The sequence below is a fragment of the Schistocerca gregaria genome, chromosome 4 (genome assembly GCF_023897955.1).
Source record: "Schistocerca gregaria isolate iqSchGreg1 chromosome 4, iqSchGreg1.2, whole genome shotgun sequence".
In the NCBI taxonomy this organism is placed as follows: domain Eukaryota; kingdom Metazoa; phylum Arthropoda; class Insecta; order Orthoptera; family Acrididae; genus Schistocerca; species Schistocerca gregaria.
The window spans coordinates 281,010,117-281,030,285 of record NC_064923.1 but is presented as its reverse complement, the minus strand read 5'-3'; the positions used below and the strand labels follow the sequence as shown (position 1 = coordinate 281,030,285).

At 42.7% G+C, this 20,169-nt stretch overlaps 1 protein-coding gene across 5 annotated transcripts in view; it reads right to left on the bottom strand.

Moving 5' to 3' along the window:
- Nucleotides 1-491: 491 nt before the first annotated feature.
- LOC126365864 (uncharacterized) overlaps nt 492-20,169 on the bottom strand; it is a 664,271-nt gene continuing 644,593 nt past the window's right edge. For all 5 annotated transcript variants that reach the window (XM_050008536.1, XM_050008537.1, XM_050008535.1 and 2 more), the window contains one exon: nt 492-4,732. In XM_050008536.1, coding sequence (XP_049864493.1) covers nt 4,547-4,732 — 186 coding nt within the window. In that variant the 3' untranslated portion in view covers nt 492-4,546. The remainder of the gene's footprint in view (nt 4,733-20,169) is intronic.

Below are 20,169 nucleotides of genomic sequence, written 5' to 3'. Positions count from 1 at the left end.
ATACTGTGAAGTTGTAACGATTTTATCAGTTATTCATGTAGAATGTATCAGTATTTTTGCAGGATTTGGTCAAACGTAATGCAGTTGTTCTACAAGTTCTCAAGGGTAGTTTCTGGACACATTTTCTAAGTCGATGCTTCCTTGTTACTTACCCCAAAGAAGCCATACTAAAATACAAAATTAAAATACTGTTAAACACTAATGATTGGATGAAGATGAATTTTTAAGACTTTAATTCATTGTGTGACAGCCGAATACCAGGACAAACAGTTACTAAAGTAAAAATGAGACACTACGTAACGTGACGCTATGTCAGTTACAACTGTATGCGAGGCTGTTTGTCAACAAGCGACGCCTTGGTAACTATTGCTGAAGGTGGTACGAGTAATTCCGGTACCGGCTTCAAGACTTGAAAGTAATTCAACAGTTCCTGAATCGTGTATTATCAATTATTTATACCAGGAGTAAGGAAAAAAAGAGAGAAGGAAACATTAGTTATACAGATATTTTTATTGACATTGTTAAATATTACATCTACTGCTATAGGTGGTATATTCGAACTCATTCGTACAGTCTACAATACGATTCACCAGCGCCTCCCCTAGGACATTGTGTCGCTATAACGCACAGTCACTGCAGTATTCAAGAACCTTGAATCACAAATCATCCAGACTAGCAAACAGAGTGCTTACTGTAAGATTGTATCGTATTCCGGATGTCTCTACATGTACAAGAAATTTCTAAGGAATTATACTCTCGTTATATAAGTGGAGAAGACTTAGGAGGAGATATTAATATGATTTTTTTTTAGCAAAGAAGTGTTCCAAAAAGATTTATTTCCGCATACGTTTTCTATTATTGAAGTTAATGATGGTCAAGTAGTATGGAAACTAGGATGCGTATGACATTCTGTCCATAGGATGGAGAACGCTGGCAGTTCGTAGCTTGGCACTTGGTGGAGCGTCCAAACTCAAGATCACATGCAACCGCTATGTTCGCTCATAAAAAGGAGTATTCCGAATAGGCACATTTGCCAGAAGAAGTCCGGCTTCTATATACTAAACTCATAATCTAACACTCTAATGACATAGAAAATAAGTGCAGCTTGAAATGTATCTGACATTCCAAGCATCTGTGACATCACAAAATACACATACAAAAATCACAATGGCGTTAACCGCCATCCAATACTTCACGCACTCCAAAGGTCCCTTACACATTTCACTTGGCTTGTACATCAGGCGTTTCGTCGTGCTTCAGCGTACTTAGTTCTGGTTTCTGTCCGGGCCTCGTTAAAGCTATCATAAAATATTGTATACACATTGGATTTGCACCCTGTAATCAAGTAGTTACAAAGAAACAGAAAAATATAATACTAGAATCATTCACGAATTACAACGAAAGTTTCCATTGGGGTATATAGTCGTGGCTAGCTGAGCATAATAACTTTGCTTTCTCGGACAGACATACAGTAAGAATGACATGTTTTTTTTTCTCATGTCGCAGATGGCTGGTGAAACGTCGTTTGTAGTGAAGCGTAGCTCGCCATACAGGCGAATAAAAAGCGTATGAAATCAGTTGTATTATTACCAGCTCATTTGCAACTCCCAAACTTTAGCCACATTCACACCACAATTTGTCGAACGACATGCAGTTTCAGAAGTACTTGATGTTTAAATACCTTTAAATTACTTAAATAAATATATAATACAAGCCTGATGACTTAATGGTTACGGACTTAACATATCTACATATCTACAGAATAAATACTTTATAGCCCTGACCAGAGGGCCGGACAGTGTCGAAGAATGAAAAGTCTTTCTTTTATCACAAGGAGACCAGAAATTCTTCGCAGACCCTCGGCCTCTCATTTACCTCACCGCGTCTCCGGGCTGGTGGGAACTGAGAAGGCCGCCGTCGTTCAGTGCGCAGAAAAAAAAAAGACGTGGTTCGTCCAACATGGCAGCGTTCTGTCCATTCTTCCGCGCAAACGGTCGTTCGTGTAACAGCCGAATCTCACGGGGAAACGTCGAGCGGTCAGATACTGGTGCCTCTGCTGGGGCTAAAACCACCTCTAAGCACCCGCTTGGTGCAGCACCAGCGCGGCAAAGAGGAGGAGAACTCTCTGATGTCGAGCTATCAGTTTCCACACAGCATGCGTAGCGAAAGTTGTTGAGCAGTACCCCGAGACACAGAAGGCACACGGTCTTCGGGGGAGGGGGGTGGAGGGGGGGGGGGGAAGGTAGGCGCTTATGCATTGATGGCAATGAGGCACTGACTATGTTTTAGGACAAGGCTTTACGGAAATGTATGAAATTCGTGCAAACAAGTAGTACAGCCGTAGAATCTGCGTACTTTTTCTTCACGATTGGCAAGTTTTCATGTGGGCAGTGGAGCGACGAACGTCTTGGATGAAACATGGTTATAAGGAAGTAAGATTATTGTTTACTGTGTTACTGACGGGTGAGGTCATTGGAGAAAGGATGGGTAAAGAATCTGACCGCATCCTTTGCAAATACACTATCCCTGTGCTCACCTTATTCGGTTTAGGAACGCCAGATAAAGTCTAAATCTGGGTGACTGAACGTGGATTCACGAGTATTTCCACTCCCCTTGATCCTGAGACCAACGTGTTAACCAGTGCTCCATCTCACTCAGTAGAGTACATTGAAGCGAGTAAGGTTCCATACTGTTGACGCAATTCTGCCAGTGACACAAATGAGAATTCTATTGATTGGCGACTCGATGGCTTGTTGTGTACACCACGACCAAATAGTGGGTAGAATTGGAAGGAAAATCAGCATTGGCCGTATTTTGTTGTTTTATTGTCAGCAAAATCGATTTTCGGTCTAGTCAGTTTATGTGGTCGCTCTAAGCTTGTGGTTATAGCTTGATATCAGTGCCTACCAGTTTTAATTGTATATTACAGCACTGAGGATGGTCACTAAGTAACCGAAAATCGATTTTGCTGGCAGTAAAACAAAAAAAAAATACGGCCAATGCTGGTTTCCCTTTCCAATGAGAATTCTGTTTTGAAATCCATTAACACAGCTTTCTTAAATTATGTTCCGCGTAACCCTGTGTTTCCGTGGAGATTCCTGAAAGACTTCTGCAAACTTTACGTTACTTTTTTCATAACATTCAAGAAATGAAAATTAACGTTTCTACGACATTACAAGAATAGAATGACAACTAAACCTTGCTTGCACTTAGTAATTTGGATAGTCGTTACGACTGCGACGCTGACAGCGAATAGCGCTGTCTTAACCCAGCGAACGGTCTACCCGACGGGAGGTCTTCATCACACGATATTTACATCTACATCGCGGGCCACGAGGCAACCTTGCAGTCGCTAAGCTCAGTAGCGAGGGAACAAGGTGTGATTGAAGCAGGCGATTCGAAGCGCCACCTTCGTCCGTATCACAGAACGCACCCACAACTACTTCGCTTTGTTGTCTGTCATCAGAAACGTGAGGCACGTTACGTTTTGTAACATATATACGACATTAAAACCATACTACAGAAACAGACCAGGGTTTCCACCATATAAATGGACATTAAAATGGGTTTCACGTAATGCATAGATTGGAAAACGCTGTATTAGTAAGAGCAAAAAGTTAATCGACGCTTAAACGTTTCGAAGAATCGAAGTTTAATTCTTTCGTGACCGTGGAAAAGTGTGTTAATTTTTACAGTATAAATGTCAGTTTTCCTAAAAAAAAATGTGGTTTAAAATGAAAAGATTCAACAATGACACTGTGTCTGCTGCTTTGCTGAAGAATTATTTCAGAGCAAAGGTTACCTATTGTTGATGTAGATACTTACAGTCTATTCCCATCTACTGTCTACTTTGGGACCGAGTGGGGTGGTGCAGCGGTTAACACACTAGGTTTGCATTCGGGTGGACAAGGGTTCAAATCCGCGTCTGACCATCCAGATTTAGATTTACCGCGATTTCCCTACAGCGCCTCAGGCAACTACGGGGCTGAATCCTTCAAAACGGCACTACTGATGTCCTTTCCCCATCCTTGAAACAATCCGAGCTTGTGCTCTGTCTCTAATGGCCTCGATGTCAACGGGACGTTAAACCCTAACCTTCTTCTTAGTACCATCGATTGCATGTAGGTGTCAGAGAATTGTAGACAGTAAACTTTCAATGTTCACGCTAAAATATCACACCCAGATTGGAGGAAAAAAAGTGATCAGTGCCTCTGCTGTCTAGTTAGATGACGTGGTACCATTTAACTATCACACGACGTGGCCTTGAGTGAAATAAATGAAGTGTTAGGGAAGTGAAACACAGCTTCTGTATCAAATACGTGTTTTTTGTCGAGGGTGGGGAAAGTTTTTGCCTTCTGTTTCTCTCGGGGACGAAATCATCTAGCACCAGTGCGTCAAATTGTCTTGCAGTCAGGTACGACGAATGCTACACTGCAGCGGGAATGCACACGGACACACACAGACACAGGTTTCGTCGGCGGTCCCTTCTGGCAGAGGCTGAAGCGCAGGCGGGATTGCGGCCTGGATCGGATCGGGTCGGGCCAGATCAGAGGGAGCCGAAGTAGCGCCGCCCGCCCGTCATGGCGAGGCTGACCAGCATGACGGAGAGCAGGAAGACGGCGAGTCCCAGGAAGGAGGTGGCCGCGTGGCACACGCAGCGGCGCCGCTTCGCCTTCTGGATGTTGCGCATCAGCCGCTCAGCCGCCGCCTTGTCCAGCGTGAAGTCCGGCTTCTGCAAACAGACAGAGCGTCAGCATTACTGGCGGGAACAAACGAATCAACAACAAATGCAAGCTATCAAGCAGCCGAAGAAAGCCAACGGACTCGAACAGGCACACACCCACCCACCCGCCCACCTACACACACGCGCGCGCACACACACACAGAGAGAGAGAGAGAGAGAGAGAGAGAGAGAGAGAGAGAGAGAGATAGAGTCATTCCGTGATGATGTTACAAGCATTCAGGTATGACAGAGAAGGATAAATATAACAATTTGAGGTAAAGGCTACTGATCCAGAAACGACTGAATCGTAAGTTACAAGTGGAAATCATTCTCATAGATCTGACAGTGGAATACATGTTGCAACCCTTGTTCACAGTACGAGCAGCCCTTAGCGGCTCGCCATCTCACAAATATTCATGACGTCGCCTTTCCGGCTTAGAACTTTTTTAATATGTGACTTGTAAGTACTGCATCTTTTCCAGTCAGTACAAACTTTAATTTTATTAATATACTATATACCTAATACGTTTTAGAACAGTTAGTCTAATACTGAAGACGACGCTCATAGTACGTCGAAACCTGGTCAATTTTGACTTAATACTTGTGACCGAAGGCTTATTTATTCTAATATAACTAAGGGACTAAGATTAGGAAATGAGACATTAAATTCAGTTCCGTTTTGCTATAGGGGCAACAAAATAACTGATGATGGCCGATTTAGAGAGTATATAAAATGTAGAACGGCTTCAGCAAGAATGCGTTTCTACCAAAGAGGAATTTGTTAACATCGAATATAAATCTTGTTAGGAAGCCTTTTCTGAATGTATTTGTATGTAGTGTAGCTCTGTACGATAGTGAAACGTGGACAATAACCAGTTCAGGCAAGAAGAGAATAAAAGATGTTCAAAGGAGGTGCTAGAGATGAACGTTGGAAGTTAGATGAGTAGGTCGAGTAATTAATGAGAAAGTACACAGTCGAATTGGTGATAAAATAGAATTATAACACAGCTTGAATGAAAGAAGGGATCTGTTGACAGGTCACATCCTGAGGCATCAAGGAACTGTGTGTCGAGAGAGTTGAGTGGGAAGAGGGCGGTAAAAATTGTAGAGGTAGCCTACAGGGTCAATATTTCAAATTTATGTACGTTGCACTAGTTATGCAGAGATGAAGAACCTTGCACAGAACAGACTAGCATGGAGAGTCACATCAAAACAGCTCTCTGACGGAAGTGTACAACAACAAGAACAACAAAAACAAAAACAACAGCAACAGCAGCGGCTACAACGTGGAAGATATAGCAGTGACAGATAGGAACGTAGTTAATATCATGTGTTGTCTACGGGCTTATGTGTCACTGCTGTAATCACATCTTATGATGGCTACATAGTCAATACTAATATATTTCAATAAAGTAGCATGTGACCAAGAGACTGACTTTTATAATCCGATGCAAAGGCCACAAACCTCCTCCGCAGGTCCAAATGGCCTCTTTCCGCGGCATAAATTAATAGCAGTACAATGCTGTTATAGTGTAATTTACCAAAGTTTGTATCTTTATGATAAGACTCACTCTTTGCATACTATTTTTGTACGTAAGATCTTCAATATGGGACTATGACTCCGAAACAAAAAAGGCATATACTAAATAAAGTAAAAATTGGCCAGGTGCGAGCAGGAATCGCGGGCTGAGGATTAAGTATGTACTGAATTATGTGTTTACATAGTGCATCTATCCTGGTAATCGAGAACATCAACGATTTTTGTCTGTTATCGGTATCGATGCCGCCAAGATACTAGTCCCGGGAATTCCAAGACCGTATCAAATGCTCTTCAGTAGTTCCTAATACTAGCCGGGACGCACAAAAAGAAGAGAGCAGGGGACTTTATATCTGTAGACAGAGAAGATTTAAGAATTTTTTATCTATTTACTAAAATATGACTACAACTTACATTTTATGTTTGGATGCAGTAATGTTCATGTTTTGACGGGTCACGAATCCAATGTACGTTCAAATAGCAAAAGATATATTTATGTGATGTAATTACAATTAAACGAGTTTCAGTTTTTTTTCCTTCACTTGTTCTGTGAAACCTTCCTTATTGCCAGTTTCATGATTCTACATCGACGGGAAGTACCCTATAGATTTTGATGGGTGAATCTGCGAGTATCAAAATAGGGACATTAATGGCCGTATATTTTGATTGCATTGACTTAAAAGCTTTCAAGGGACCATAGACTTTAGCAAGTGATTAAAATTTGAACTTGATAGGCCATATTGTTCCAGAGAAAAGGGGTCTTAATCGACAGACAGACAAACATACAGACGAATAAAAAATGACAAAAAATTTATCGTATTATATAATTACAAATTTAAAAAATTCTGATTTTTTCCTTTACTTGTAATGTGAAACTCTGTCTCTTGCCAAATTTCGTGATTCTGTGCCGCCAAATTTCGTGATTCTGTGCCAACGGTAAGCATCCACAAGATTTTTCAAAGTGGTTCACATCGCTCTGAGTACTATGGGACTTAACATCTGAGGTCATCAGTCCCCTAGACTTAGAACTACTTAAACGTGGCCGTACCAGCGGAGACGGGCTTCCCTCACTTTGTGGCTGATCGACGCGACACCAAACCTTTGCCGGATGTCTATATTTTTTACGTGGTCACATCGTGTGAGCCTCATGGAGCATCGAAGCATCTTCATCTCCATGGTGTGTAACACGTTTTCCTGTTCAAAAAATTGTTCAAATGGCTCTGAGCACTATGGGACTTAACATCTTATGTCATCAGTCCCCTAGAACTTAGAACTACTTAAACCTAACTAACCTAAGGACATCACACAACACTTGCTCCTGTTGTTTCGTCATAGAGCGACGCTCACTCTCATACATTGCTGTTGGGCGTTCCATGGTCTTACATACTTTTGCCTTTAGATGCCTGAGGCATATTTTTATGGCATCGTCCTCCAGTGACCTGTCTTCACTTGAGCCAAGCTGCATTCACCCTCATCTGAGTATCAAGAGTTGTGTCGCAGTCTGAGGTGACGACAGACCCTAGGTACTTAAAATGCATGCTCTTCTACAGGACTTCTTCGCCGAAACATAGTGCCTCTGGTTTATAAATAGCCGTATCTATTGATTGAAATGACATAGAAGCTGAAAATGTTAACACCACCAAGAGACCAGAGACCGTAATACGTAATATAAATTTGAACTTGACACGTGTTCCCTTTCCTGAGAAAAATGGTTGTTAACAATCAGACAGCGAGACGGACTACAAAGCGATCGTATGAGGGTTCGGTTTTTATAATTTGGGCAGGGGCTCTAAAGACAGTAAAGTATATGTGTAGAGCTGCTATTTCTGGAGAAACCATTTTTGTAGTATTCGGATCAACAGAGCAGTAAAATAAGCTACTGTTCGATTGATGGTAAGATATTCTGATTTACATAGCGCTGCTTTCTAAAAGTAACCGTCCAGCTTCCTGTCTTTGTGCGAGTCTCAGTTTACCGGAAAGGATGATCAAAACTCGCTTTATTTGTTCATGAGACCCAGAAAATATTAGATACAGGCTCCCAATTAAATACCGTTTTCCTTGACTTCCAGAAGGCGTTCGATACAGTTCCGCACTGTCGCCTGATAAAGAAAGTAAGAGCCTAAGGAATATCAGACCAGCTGTGTGGCTAGATTGAAGAGTTTTTAGCAAACAGAACGCAGCATGTTGTTCTCAATGCAGAGACGTCTACAGACGTTAAAGTAACCTCTGGCGTGCCACAGGGGAGTGTTATGGGACCATTGCTTTTCACAATATTTATAAATAACCTAGTAGATAGTGTCGGAAGTTACATGCGGCTTTTCGCAGATGATGCTGTAGTATAGAGAGAAGATGCAGCATTAGAAAATTGCAGCGAAATGCAGGAAGATCTGCAGCGGATAGGCATTTGGTGCAGGGAGTGGCAACTGACCCTTAACATAGACAAATGTAATGTATTGCGAATACATAGAAAGAAGGATCCTTTATTGTATGATTATATGATAGCGGAACAAACACTGGTAGCAGTTACTTCTGTAAAATATCTGGGAGTGTGCGTACGGAACGATTTGAAGTGGAATCATCATATAAGATTGATTGTTGGTAAGGCGAATGCCAGGTTGAGATTCATTGGGAGAGTCCTTAGAAAATTTAGTCCATCAACAAAGGAGGTGACTTACAAAGCACTCGTTCGACCTATACTTGAGTATTGCTAATCAGTGTGGGATCCGTACCAGGTCAGGTTGACGGAGGAGATAGAGAAGATCCTAAGAAGAGCGGCGCGTTTATTCACAGGGTTATTTGGTAACCGTGATAGCGTTACGGAGATGTTTAGCAAACACAAGTGGAACACGATGCAAGAGAGGCTCTTTGCATCGCGGTGTAGCTTGTTGTCCAGGTTTCGAGAGGTGCGTTTCTGGATGAGGTATTTAATATATTGCTTCCCCCTAGTTATACCTCCCGAGGAGATCACGAATGAAAAATTAGAGAGATTCGAGCGCTCACGGAGGCTTTCCGGCAGTCGTTCTTCCCGCGAACGATACGCGACAGGAACAGGAAAGGGAGATAATGACAGTGGCACGTAAATTACCCTCCGCCACACGCCGATGGGAGGCTTGCGGAGTATAAATGTAGATGTAGATGTATAAAAGTCAGTGTAGACTCAGGTGTAAAGTGGATGTTAATGCATAGTTCTCCTGCTACGGTCGCAGGTTGAACCATTTTTTTCCACATTCGTTCGGATGTGGCAAGTCATTAAGAATTTAGTTATACACATTCCCCATCTTGACTGCTTACATTAATCGAACGATGAAAGAAGTGGCGCACTTGACGTGGTTCGAGTGAGGCAGCCACCTGGAGATCCGGGATAGCCGTTACGTCACGGCGGGCTATTTCGTCCCCAGCTGTGTGTGCCCACGCGGGCTCGCGGCCTGGGTACCGAGTGTTACGTCAAGGCGCGCCAGCGCTGCTGGAGTGCGTGCCCGTTTGTGGGTACACCGTGGAGAGTGCGGCTGCGTGCCGGACTCGCGGAAGTTTCGTGTGGCCACGGAGCGAGGACCTTGCGTGACAATCTCGTCTTGCCATCTCGGAAGCGGGCTATGCGCACCACCGAAACAATAGTTCGCAAACAATTGCGGACCCACTGTGGCGAAATGGGGGACCGCTGGCTGCTGGATCGTGGGCTGTTTTCTCTGTTACCAAGACAGAAACACGGAGACAGTTACGCTAGTCGCCAACCGCAACTCTGGAATGGTGCATATTTTAACGTTATTTGCATTCGTGATGTTTGCTTGCTATTACATCTACATCTACACCTGTATACATACTCCGCAATCCACTATACGGTGCTTGGCGGAGAGTACCTCGTACCACAACTAGCATCTTCTCTCCCTGTTCCACTCCCAAACTGAAAGAGGGAAAAATTACTACCTATATGCGTCTGTACGAGCCCTAATCTCTCTTACTTATCTTTGTGGTCTTTCCGCGAAATATAAGTTGGCGGCAGTAGAATTGTACTGCAGTCAGCCTCAGATGCTGGTTCTCTAAATTTCCTCAGTAGCGATTCACGAAAAGAACGCCTCCTTTCCTCTAGAGACTCCCACCCGAATTCCTGAAGCATTTCCGTAACACTCGCGTGATGATCAAACCTACCAGCAACAAATCTAGGAGCCCGCCTCTGAACTGCTTCTATGTCCTCCCTCAATCCGACATGATAGGGAACCCAAACGCTCGAGCCGTACTCAAGAATAGGTCCTATTACTGTTTTATAAGCGGTCTCCTTTACAGATGAACCACATCTTCCCAAAATTCTACCAATGAACCGAAGACGACTATCCGCCTTCCCCACAACTGCCATTACATGCTTGTCCCACTTCATATCGCTCTGCAATGTTACGCCCAAATATTTAATCGACGTGACTGTGTCAAGCGCTACACTACGAATGGAGTATTCTAACATTACAGGATTCTTTTTCCTATTCATCTGCATTACTTTATATATATATATATATATATATATATATATATATATATATATATATATATATTAGAGAGAGAGAGAGAGAGAGAGAGTTAGCTGCCATTCTTTACACCAACCAGCAAATCCGGTCCAAGTAATCTTGTATCCACCTACAGTCACTCAACGACGACACCTTCCCATACACAACAGCATCATCAGCAAACAGCCGCACATTGCTATCCACCCTATCCAAAAGATCATTTATGTAGACAGAAAACAACAGAGGACCTACCACACTTCCCTGGGGCGCTCGAGATGATACCCTCACCTCCGATGACCACTCAAAAAAAAAAAAAAAAAAAAAAAAAAAAAAAAAAAAAAAAAAAAAAAAAAAAAAAACCGGCTCTGAGCACTATGGGACTCAACTGCTGTGGTCGTCAGTCCCCTCGAACTTAGAACTACTTAAACCTAACGACATCACACACATCCATGCCCGAGGCAGGATTTGAGCCTGCGACCGTATTAGAAGTCTGCAGTGGGTCACCGAGTCAAACGCTTTCCGGAACTCAAGAAATATGGCATCCGTCTGATACCCTTCATCCATGGTTCGCAAGATATCATGTGAAAAAAGGGCGAGTTGCTTTTCGGCAGTCCACTTAACATGGTTATTTGTTTCCGCGTGGAACGTGGTTCGCGGCAGCAACTTGCCTAGTTTGTGACAAGGAGTGACACATAATAGCAAGGTGTAATCAGCAATGTCTTCGCTATGTAAATGATTGCAGTATGTTGTTTGCGAATGCACAGTACTGCTGTAAAACTAAATTTGCTGCCGGATATTATTTTGTTTCCTTTTCTGTCTTAAGCGTAATGCAATTTAAGAGAGTGTTACACCAGACACGTTTCGCTTTTACTGACAAAGCCTCATCAATGGTGGTTCTATGAACACACTATCTGAGCAAAAGAGTCCGGACACCCCCATATAAAGTAGAATTGACCAACAGAATATCATTGGAATGAAATATGCCTGAGAGACATTTCAGCCCTTCTAAAACTACCCATTTCGACTGTTAGTGATGTGACTGTGAAGCGAACGAATAACCGCAGCTAAACCAATAGCAGGTAGATGTCTTGTACTAATGGGGAGGGACCACCGAGCATTGCAGTAATGGTTCTATAAATGATATGAAATCAGTAGAGCAAATCATTCGTGAGCTCCAAAGTGTCATCAGCAGTCCATCTATCACAATGACTGTGCGCAGAGAGTTAAAAAGGTTACGTAGAATGACCGATCTGCTCTTCGTATTCCATAAGTTTCTATAGTCAATACTAAACGAAGCTTGCAGTGTACAAAACGACGACACTGGAAAGTGGATGAGCAGAAACGAGTCATCTGGAGTGATAAATCATACTATACTCTTTGACAATCCCAAGGAAGGGTTTGGTTTTGGCGAATAGCTGGAGAACACTCCCTACTACCACATGTAGTGCCAAGTACAGACGAGCTACCCTTCGCGGCTATTTTTCGTTGTTAGGACGTGGTTCCGTTACTGCGCTTAAGAAAACGCTAAATACGAAAGAGTATGGATTGCGCGGCCCCCCCGCCGGAGATTCCAGTCCTCCCTCGGGCATGAGTGTGTGTGTGTTGTTCTTAGCATCAGTTAGTTTAAGTAGTGTGTAAGTCTAGGGACCGATTACCTCAGCAGTAGGTCCGTTAGGAATTCACACACATTTGGACATTTGAACAGAAGACTATGGACACATTTTACAACACTGTGTCGTGCGTACAGTAGAGGAACAGTACTGAGAAGATGACAGCTTGTATCAACATGACAATGCACCCAGTCATAAAGTATCTCATATAAGGGAATTGTTTGTGGATAACAACGCTAGCGAAATGGTTCGGCATGCCGAGAGTCCCGACCTTAACCCAATGTAACACCTTCGGGATGAGTTACAACATCGACTTCACTACAGACCCCAGCGTCCAACATCGCTATCTCTTCTAGTTCCAGCTCTTGAGGAATAATGAGCTGCCATTCCTCCACAGAGATGCAGTAACCTCATTGAAAGCGATCCCAGCGGAGTTCAAGTCGTTGTAAACACGGGTTGCCGACACGCCCCTTGTTAATGAGTACTAATAGATGTCCGGATACTTTTGATTGGACACCGTGTACATATCAGGTCTCTAAAATTGGATATTTACAGATTATAAAAAGATTCTCTTTTTAATTACGTTTGTTTATTTCATTCTCTGAGGTCGACAAATTTTTCTCTCTTTGCTAACAGAGGCTGCTGTCTGTTTTCGCGCCACCCTTCGAATTTTTTCTGTTTTTAGGGACCCGATTTTTCTTTTGTTGAATTTGAGTTCTTTTCACTTTAATTCACTTTTGTAAAATTTCACACAAGTAGTCTTCATGGAAATTTTACTGTGGTTTGTACTGCACCCATTACTTTAATTTGGTGTGCAGCAAAAGAATAAGCAGGATCCGGAAAACATTGTGAAGGCTGGAAGAGCAACTGCGTTTTTTGGACTGCATCCATTGCTAGCAACGAAAGAAAACCTTGTCAATTTCACAACAGATATCAAGGAGTAATAAACGTTGTAACTAAATCGTACGCCACAATCGTAAGCAGAAACGATAATTGTTATCATGTAGAAATGAATATGTGTGTTATATTTACAGATCTATCACCAATAATGTTTTGTTAGTGAAAGCGAAACTCCCCTTGCGTGACACATGCTTAAACTGCAGCACACTTAACAAAAAAAAAGATTTTCATTTGATATATAACAGCTATTGCGGAATATAGCCACCTAAACAACATAAAATATTCTACACTTCCATCAAAGTTTTATCTGTGGCAACCTCGACGTTGTAGGAAGCCCAAAACCACTTTTTTCGACAAAACAACGAATGTTATCTAAAAATGTATATCAGTGTTGTTTTCCTTGTCGTCTGTATAAGTTTTTCTTGTCACAGCAGAATTATTTCCGTTTACGAATCAACAACTGAGCCTATTTTCAAGTATTCTTACTGCTTCTACTAGCCATGAATAGAATAAGGACTTGTCTTTTTTACGCCAAGACGTATGTACACAACGCTTTTGAAATGATATTCACACCCAAACCATGTCCTTTAGCGAAACCTCCCGCATATTCAAGCTCACAAGAGATTGCAACGATATTCACCTCGGAAATCCCGGTAAATTTCTTGATTTCCGTGGATGTCCTTAATTTTAAATATCGCTCTGTTGGTAGATTACAAATGGCTTAACGACATTCCCCATGTCACTCCACTTTCACGAATACTGAGTGACAGATCGGCCATTATTCACTTCCTGAGAGGACTGTATTCGAGATGTAACGATGATAAGCGAACCACTCCAAAGTTCGCTCCAAGAGATGTAGAAAAAAGTCTAAAAGCTACTACGGAATTATAGGACAGGTAATTGAAACGGAATACTGTCGAATACAAATCTACTGTCATTGCCACAGTCTCATCTTCTTTTCTTTCTGAAAGCATGTCAGTCGATTCCCTTCCACAGCTCCATTGTTTAATTTTGTGGCAACATTTAGTGGCGTGTAATTTACTCGACGTTCATCAGCGAGGTATGAATTAAAAACGGCACTTCAGTTCAGTGTTTTTCATCACCGCAGATGACTACTTCATTCAACAGTTTCGTCACACCCAGTCTCGAATTTTAACAGCTGTTTAAATCTGGTAGGAAATTGTTTTACACCATGAAATTTTCGTACGTTCTGCAGCCCTTAATTTGTAACTACTACCTCAGTGGACGCCTATTTCAAAGGAATTTTGTTAATCTTCGTTAATAGGCCGATGAAGTCCAACTACTGTACATTACCAAAACTTCATTCGTGGTCCATGCAGAAAGTATGTACTTTGTGTGTAATATGCGGGATTACGAGCAAAATTTGCTCTAAACGCGTCACACTGCATTAAATTAAAATATAAAATTGGTAGCAAGCATCAAAAATACGAGAGTCATTCTAAAAGCAAAGAACATTTTAATCTGATGAGTAGTGCAATTCTCCCCCCACTTCTTCCGCCGTGTTATAGAAGTTACTAACACTGGCGCCAATATGACGCTAACAGCGAGCAGGACCGGTATTTTGCTGTTTATTTGCGCGATTTAAAAAAGTGTGGCAAAATTAATGATTTCTTTGTTTGTAGTGTAATTCAGTTTCTGAATGCAAGTCTCCCCTAGAGAAATTTACGGACACATAATAGAAGTTCGTGGAAATGTGATGAAAGGAGCATAAGATGTAAAATGGTGAATCATTTTTAATGGCAGATGAATGAATATTCACGATGAAGAACGATCTCATCGACCTTCGGTGTTTCACTACTGATGAATTAAGCTTGTGCTCTCTTCATATTTTACTATCAGGTCTTTACCAAATTGTTAGTGATGATATGAAGTGTACAAAAGAATGTGCCAGATGGTTACGTCGACTTTCGTCAGACGAACACAAAACGCAACGAATGGCTGCTGCACTGACTTTCCTTAATCGGTACAACAAGGAGGGCGAAAAATTTTTGTACCATATTGCTGCTGGTTACAAGACCTGGGTTTCGCATAAAACCCAGAAACACAGTGCCACTCAACGGGACAGGATTATTCATGATCCCGAACAAAACCATAAAATGAAAAATATACGGGGAAACGCGACAAATGGAAAAGATAACTTCCAAAAAAGTAATCGCCATAACTGTTCATACATTTATACCACTGTGAGACAAGACCGCCAAAGCCATCACGGAAAAATGTTTATGAGTGACAGTGATTGTATCCAGGCGAGGAGCTCTTCATCCGAAACAATTCGACGGGCACTAATGTCTTTCTTCATGGCTATGAAAGTAGGAAATCGCGTAGGGGAAGATCGGAGCTGTATGGAGAAGATGTAAGGGCTTTCCAGCAAAACTTCTATAGCATTGTCGGAACAACCTTGGCAACCTGTAGGCCCGCGCTGCCCCGATGATGATAGACTTGCTTCGGCTATTTCAGTGGGAAGTTCTTCAACATCCATCTTACAGAATGGACTTGGCCCCGAGTGATCAACATCTTCAGGAACACTTGTGGAGCGCTATGAAAAATGTTTAAAATTGGACGGTGACAACGCCAAAACGTAGCTAAGATTACAAAATATGTTGTGAAATAAGTTGTCTTGCGTTATCTCAAATAAAAATGTATGGAGAAACTAAAGTTCTTCCCAGAAGAGGGTTCGTAGATTTCAAATTTCCTAGCAGGTTTAAGTTGTGTGCAGGACCGTGACTCAAACCTGGTGCTTCTCTCCTTCACGTACAAGTGCTCTACCTACTTTTTTTATCTTCTTTCTTTCCATCTGTTTCATCGTCAGTTTTCGTCAGTGGATCTGTGCGGATGCGGATGCATCGATGAGAACCTCATCAGTTTCTTTATTACAGAGGGTGGACAGTCCCCTGACCAAACAAGTTGAGCTTTCAAGCGACCAAGGAACACCTACTCCGAGAGCGAAGAAAATCTTCGATCCGACTGGGAATGGAAACTTGGACGCCGCTACTGACCTATCCAACGACCCTCCAACGCCGCTTTACTTCTGCTAGTACTTCATCTTCTACCTTCCATATTTCACAGAAGTTCTCCTCTGCACATTGCGGGTCTATCACTGCAGTGATGTTTGGAAGGTAGGAGGTACTGGCAGAAATAGGGCTGTGCAGGTGGGTGTCGGGCTTGGACAGCTCGCTCGATAGAAGACTTGTCCGAGAAAGGCAAAGGTCCGAGGTTAGAGTTCCAATCCAGCTACTTAACCAGCCACGAAGTATCAAAAGTTCTTTATTTTTAGACTGGCCCTCGTTCTTATAGCTTCTGTCCTCCCGAATGAGCTCAGAATGCGGTCTGCTAGCCAGTCTAACATGGGTGGGGACAGACAGAAATAGTCCAGCACTTCCGCGATGCTTCCAGTGGTCCGGAACCGCGCGCCAGTTGGCCTTTGCGCGAGTGGAGTCGACCTTGGCGGGCGGCCACAGGCGCGACCTTGCGCTATAAGAGGCACCCGCCCAGCTCAGCTGATCACTACTGCAGCAGCCGGCCGCGGGCGTCGACCTCCGCTCTTGGGAAGTCCAGTTCACTGGCCTTCCTAACACTCTTACAAGGGAAATTTACCACCGCAACTTCCCTCGGATACGAGAACGTTTAACATTGCAGCGCGTCAGCAATCGTGAATAATTTAATGATTATAAAGAATACGCCTCGACTGCAAGTAGAAACCGGATGTTGACCTACGTTTCGGCGCGGACAACTAGGCCTTCTTCGGAACACACTAAAACTACAAACTGCCTAAAGAGGCACGGTCCAACATTAATACAGAACGCCCAAGAGGGATTAATACTTGCATAAAATGTAAAATAAACGGTATTTGTGTACCATGTCAATAGCTGTACTTACAAGGGAACCTCCCCATCGCACCCCCCTCAGATTTAGTTATAAGTTGGCATAGTGGATAGGCCTTGAAGAACTGAACACAGATCAATCGAGAAAACAGGAAGAAGTTCTGTGGAACTATGAAAAACAATAAGCAAAATACACAAACTGAGTAGTCCATACGCAAGACAGGCAACATCAAGGATAATATGAGCTCAGGAGCGCCCTGGTCCCGTGGTTAGCGGGAGCAGCTACGAAACGAGAAGTCCTTGGTTCAAGTCTTCCCTCGAGTGAAAAGTACAATTTTTTATTATCAGTTTATGTGACAATCTCTTACGTTTTCATCACTTTTTTGGGAGTGATTATCACATCCACAAGAAAACCTAAATCGGGCAAGGTAGAAGAATCTTTTTACCCATTCGCCAAGTGTACAAGTTAGGTAGGTCGACAACATATTCCTGTCATGCAACGCACATGCCGTCACCAGTGTCGTATAGAATATGTCAGACGTGTTTTCCTGTGGAGGAATCGGTTGACCTATGACCTTGCGATCAAATGTTTTGGTTCCCATTGGATAGGCACATCATTTCGTCTACTAATCGCACGGTTTTGCGGCGCGGTCGCAAAACACAGACACTAAACTTATTACAGCGAACAGAGACGTCAATGAACGAACGGACAGATCAAAACTTTGTGAAAATAAAGTTAGCTTTTCACTCGAGGGAAGATCTGAACCAAGGACCTCTCGTTCCGCGCTCACTCATGCTAACCACGGGACCACGGCGCTTCTACGTTCACACTCTCCTTGATGTTGCTTATCTTGCTCATGGACTACTCAGTTTGTATATTTTGCTTATTTTTTCATAGTTCCACACAACTTCTTCCTGTTTTCTCGATTGATCTGTGTTCAGTTGTTCAAGGTCTATCCACTGTGCTAACTTATAACTAAATCTAAGGGGGGTGCAATGGGGAGGTTCCCTTGTTAGCTCAAACGTCAGAAGCGTGCTTCCTCTCCCCAGCCAATGTTCGGTGGGCCGCGGGCTCTCAGGCAAACTGAGGTGGCGCCGGCAGCTAGGCTGTGAGAATGTCAGAAAGGAACGCGCATGTGCAAATTGAGAAATCGTCTTCTTCCCTGTGAATGGCATAAAATGTGTTGCGAAAGTGATTCGATGATCGGGTCAAAGGCGCAGGTAGTTAATGCGTGTGTATGTATGTCATAGCTCGAGAACGATTTTATAGAATTATAGAACGTGGATCGGCTGAAACTATATATGTGGGATAGCAAATTCCATGGATGGTGAAAACGCATGCACGTAGGACCATCAGCTAGAAGCAGGTTAAAATATGGGGGATGAATAACCCATTTTTCAATTTCTTGGGGTCGGTGACAGTATTTGATGACTACGCTTGGATAAGCGTGTAAAGTTACTTTATTAAATTCTAAGTGCTATTGACCATAAAAGGATCAAATTAGTATGACAGGCTTAAAATCAGGTGCTTGAGGTACTGAACCATAAAGCTTAATCAAGTGAGTTCTGTGAACGCATGTAGTGTTGAACACACAAACTACCTTTATGTTCTAATAGCTGTTGACGTGAAAGGTCAAATAATGTAACGGGCTTAATATACATGCGTGAAAGGACACACATCGCTTTCATCGCCCTTATTATCTATTGACCGACAGAGGTCGGAGTGATTAGTGCTATCAGGTGTTACCAAATGTTATGCAAACTATGTGTATATGCCTGAAGAGGCGTATGAAGTTACTTAACCAATTTTTAAAAAATGTTGATGATTTATTTCCTAATTTTAGGCTAGTGCTCGGACTTGGAATGAAAATTGGAAAAACATCCTTGCATCACCATATTCAGATATAGCGGTAAGATGGGCCAGTGGATAGCCCGTCAAACACTGAACATTTCAGATCAAGCACGAAAACAGGGAGAAGGTGAACTGAACTGTGAAAAAAAAAGAAAAATAGAAAAAGTGAACGGTCGAAGCTTAACAAGTGCAACGTCGAGAGAATTGGAACAGCCACGGTGTCGTGGTTAAGTAGTCATGTTGTTAAACTGCTAAGCGGACGAGCCGCCCTCAAAACTCCCTCGTGCCATTTATTTTTATTTATTTTCACAACATTATGAACGGTCCGTACAGTGACTGGAAAGACTGTTGTCCTTCTGTAGTATTGGCAGTTGTCATTGTATACATAGGTTGTAGCATATGAGCCACGTGGTAAGAATACTTTACCGTCACAAGTAAATGTGATGAAGAGTGAGAGCAGACGAGATACCACACAGGCGTCTCACAGAAATGAAAACAACAAGTAAAAGGGGCTGAACTATATTACAACAAAGGAATTCAAGATTCAAAACTTTCGAAACGGAACGCAACTTCAAAAACGTTAAAGTGTTTGTTTGGACAGAGTGCACAGAAACTGTGTGATTGTGAAACTGTTGAATTCATTCGTTGCAGCATATGTGACAAACCATTTTGCTTTCATCATTACATTCATACGAACACCTAAACCGAGCAAGGAGGCATATCTCACTCACCAGGCGTCAAATTAGGTAAGTCGATAGGACATACCTTTCATATGACACACGTGCTGTCACTAATGCCGTGTATGACACGCTAGACTTGTTCTCCGGTGGAGCATTCTGTTGACTTGTCGCTTCGTCATCAAACGTTTGCGGTTCGAAAGACACTTCCTTTCGGCTGCTAATAGAGTGGTTGCGCAGAATGAACTTTCATTATAGGTCCCTACCTTACATCTCACAATTGCAAACGGACCTTAGATCACGACACAGACACACGGCTCGTGTTTTGCTGTCCAACAACCTGACCACTTGACCACGACATCGCGGCTGTTCCAGCGTGATCTATGTTCCATTTCTTATGCTTCGACCGCTCACTGTTTCCATTTTGCTTTTTTTTACACTGTTCAGTGCACCTTCTTCCTGCTTTCATGCTTGATCTGCGTTCAGTTTTTGACTGCCTGTCCATTGGGCTCTCTTACCACTAAAACACCTGAAG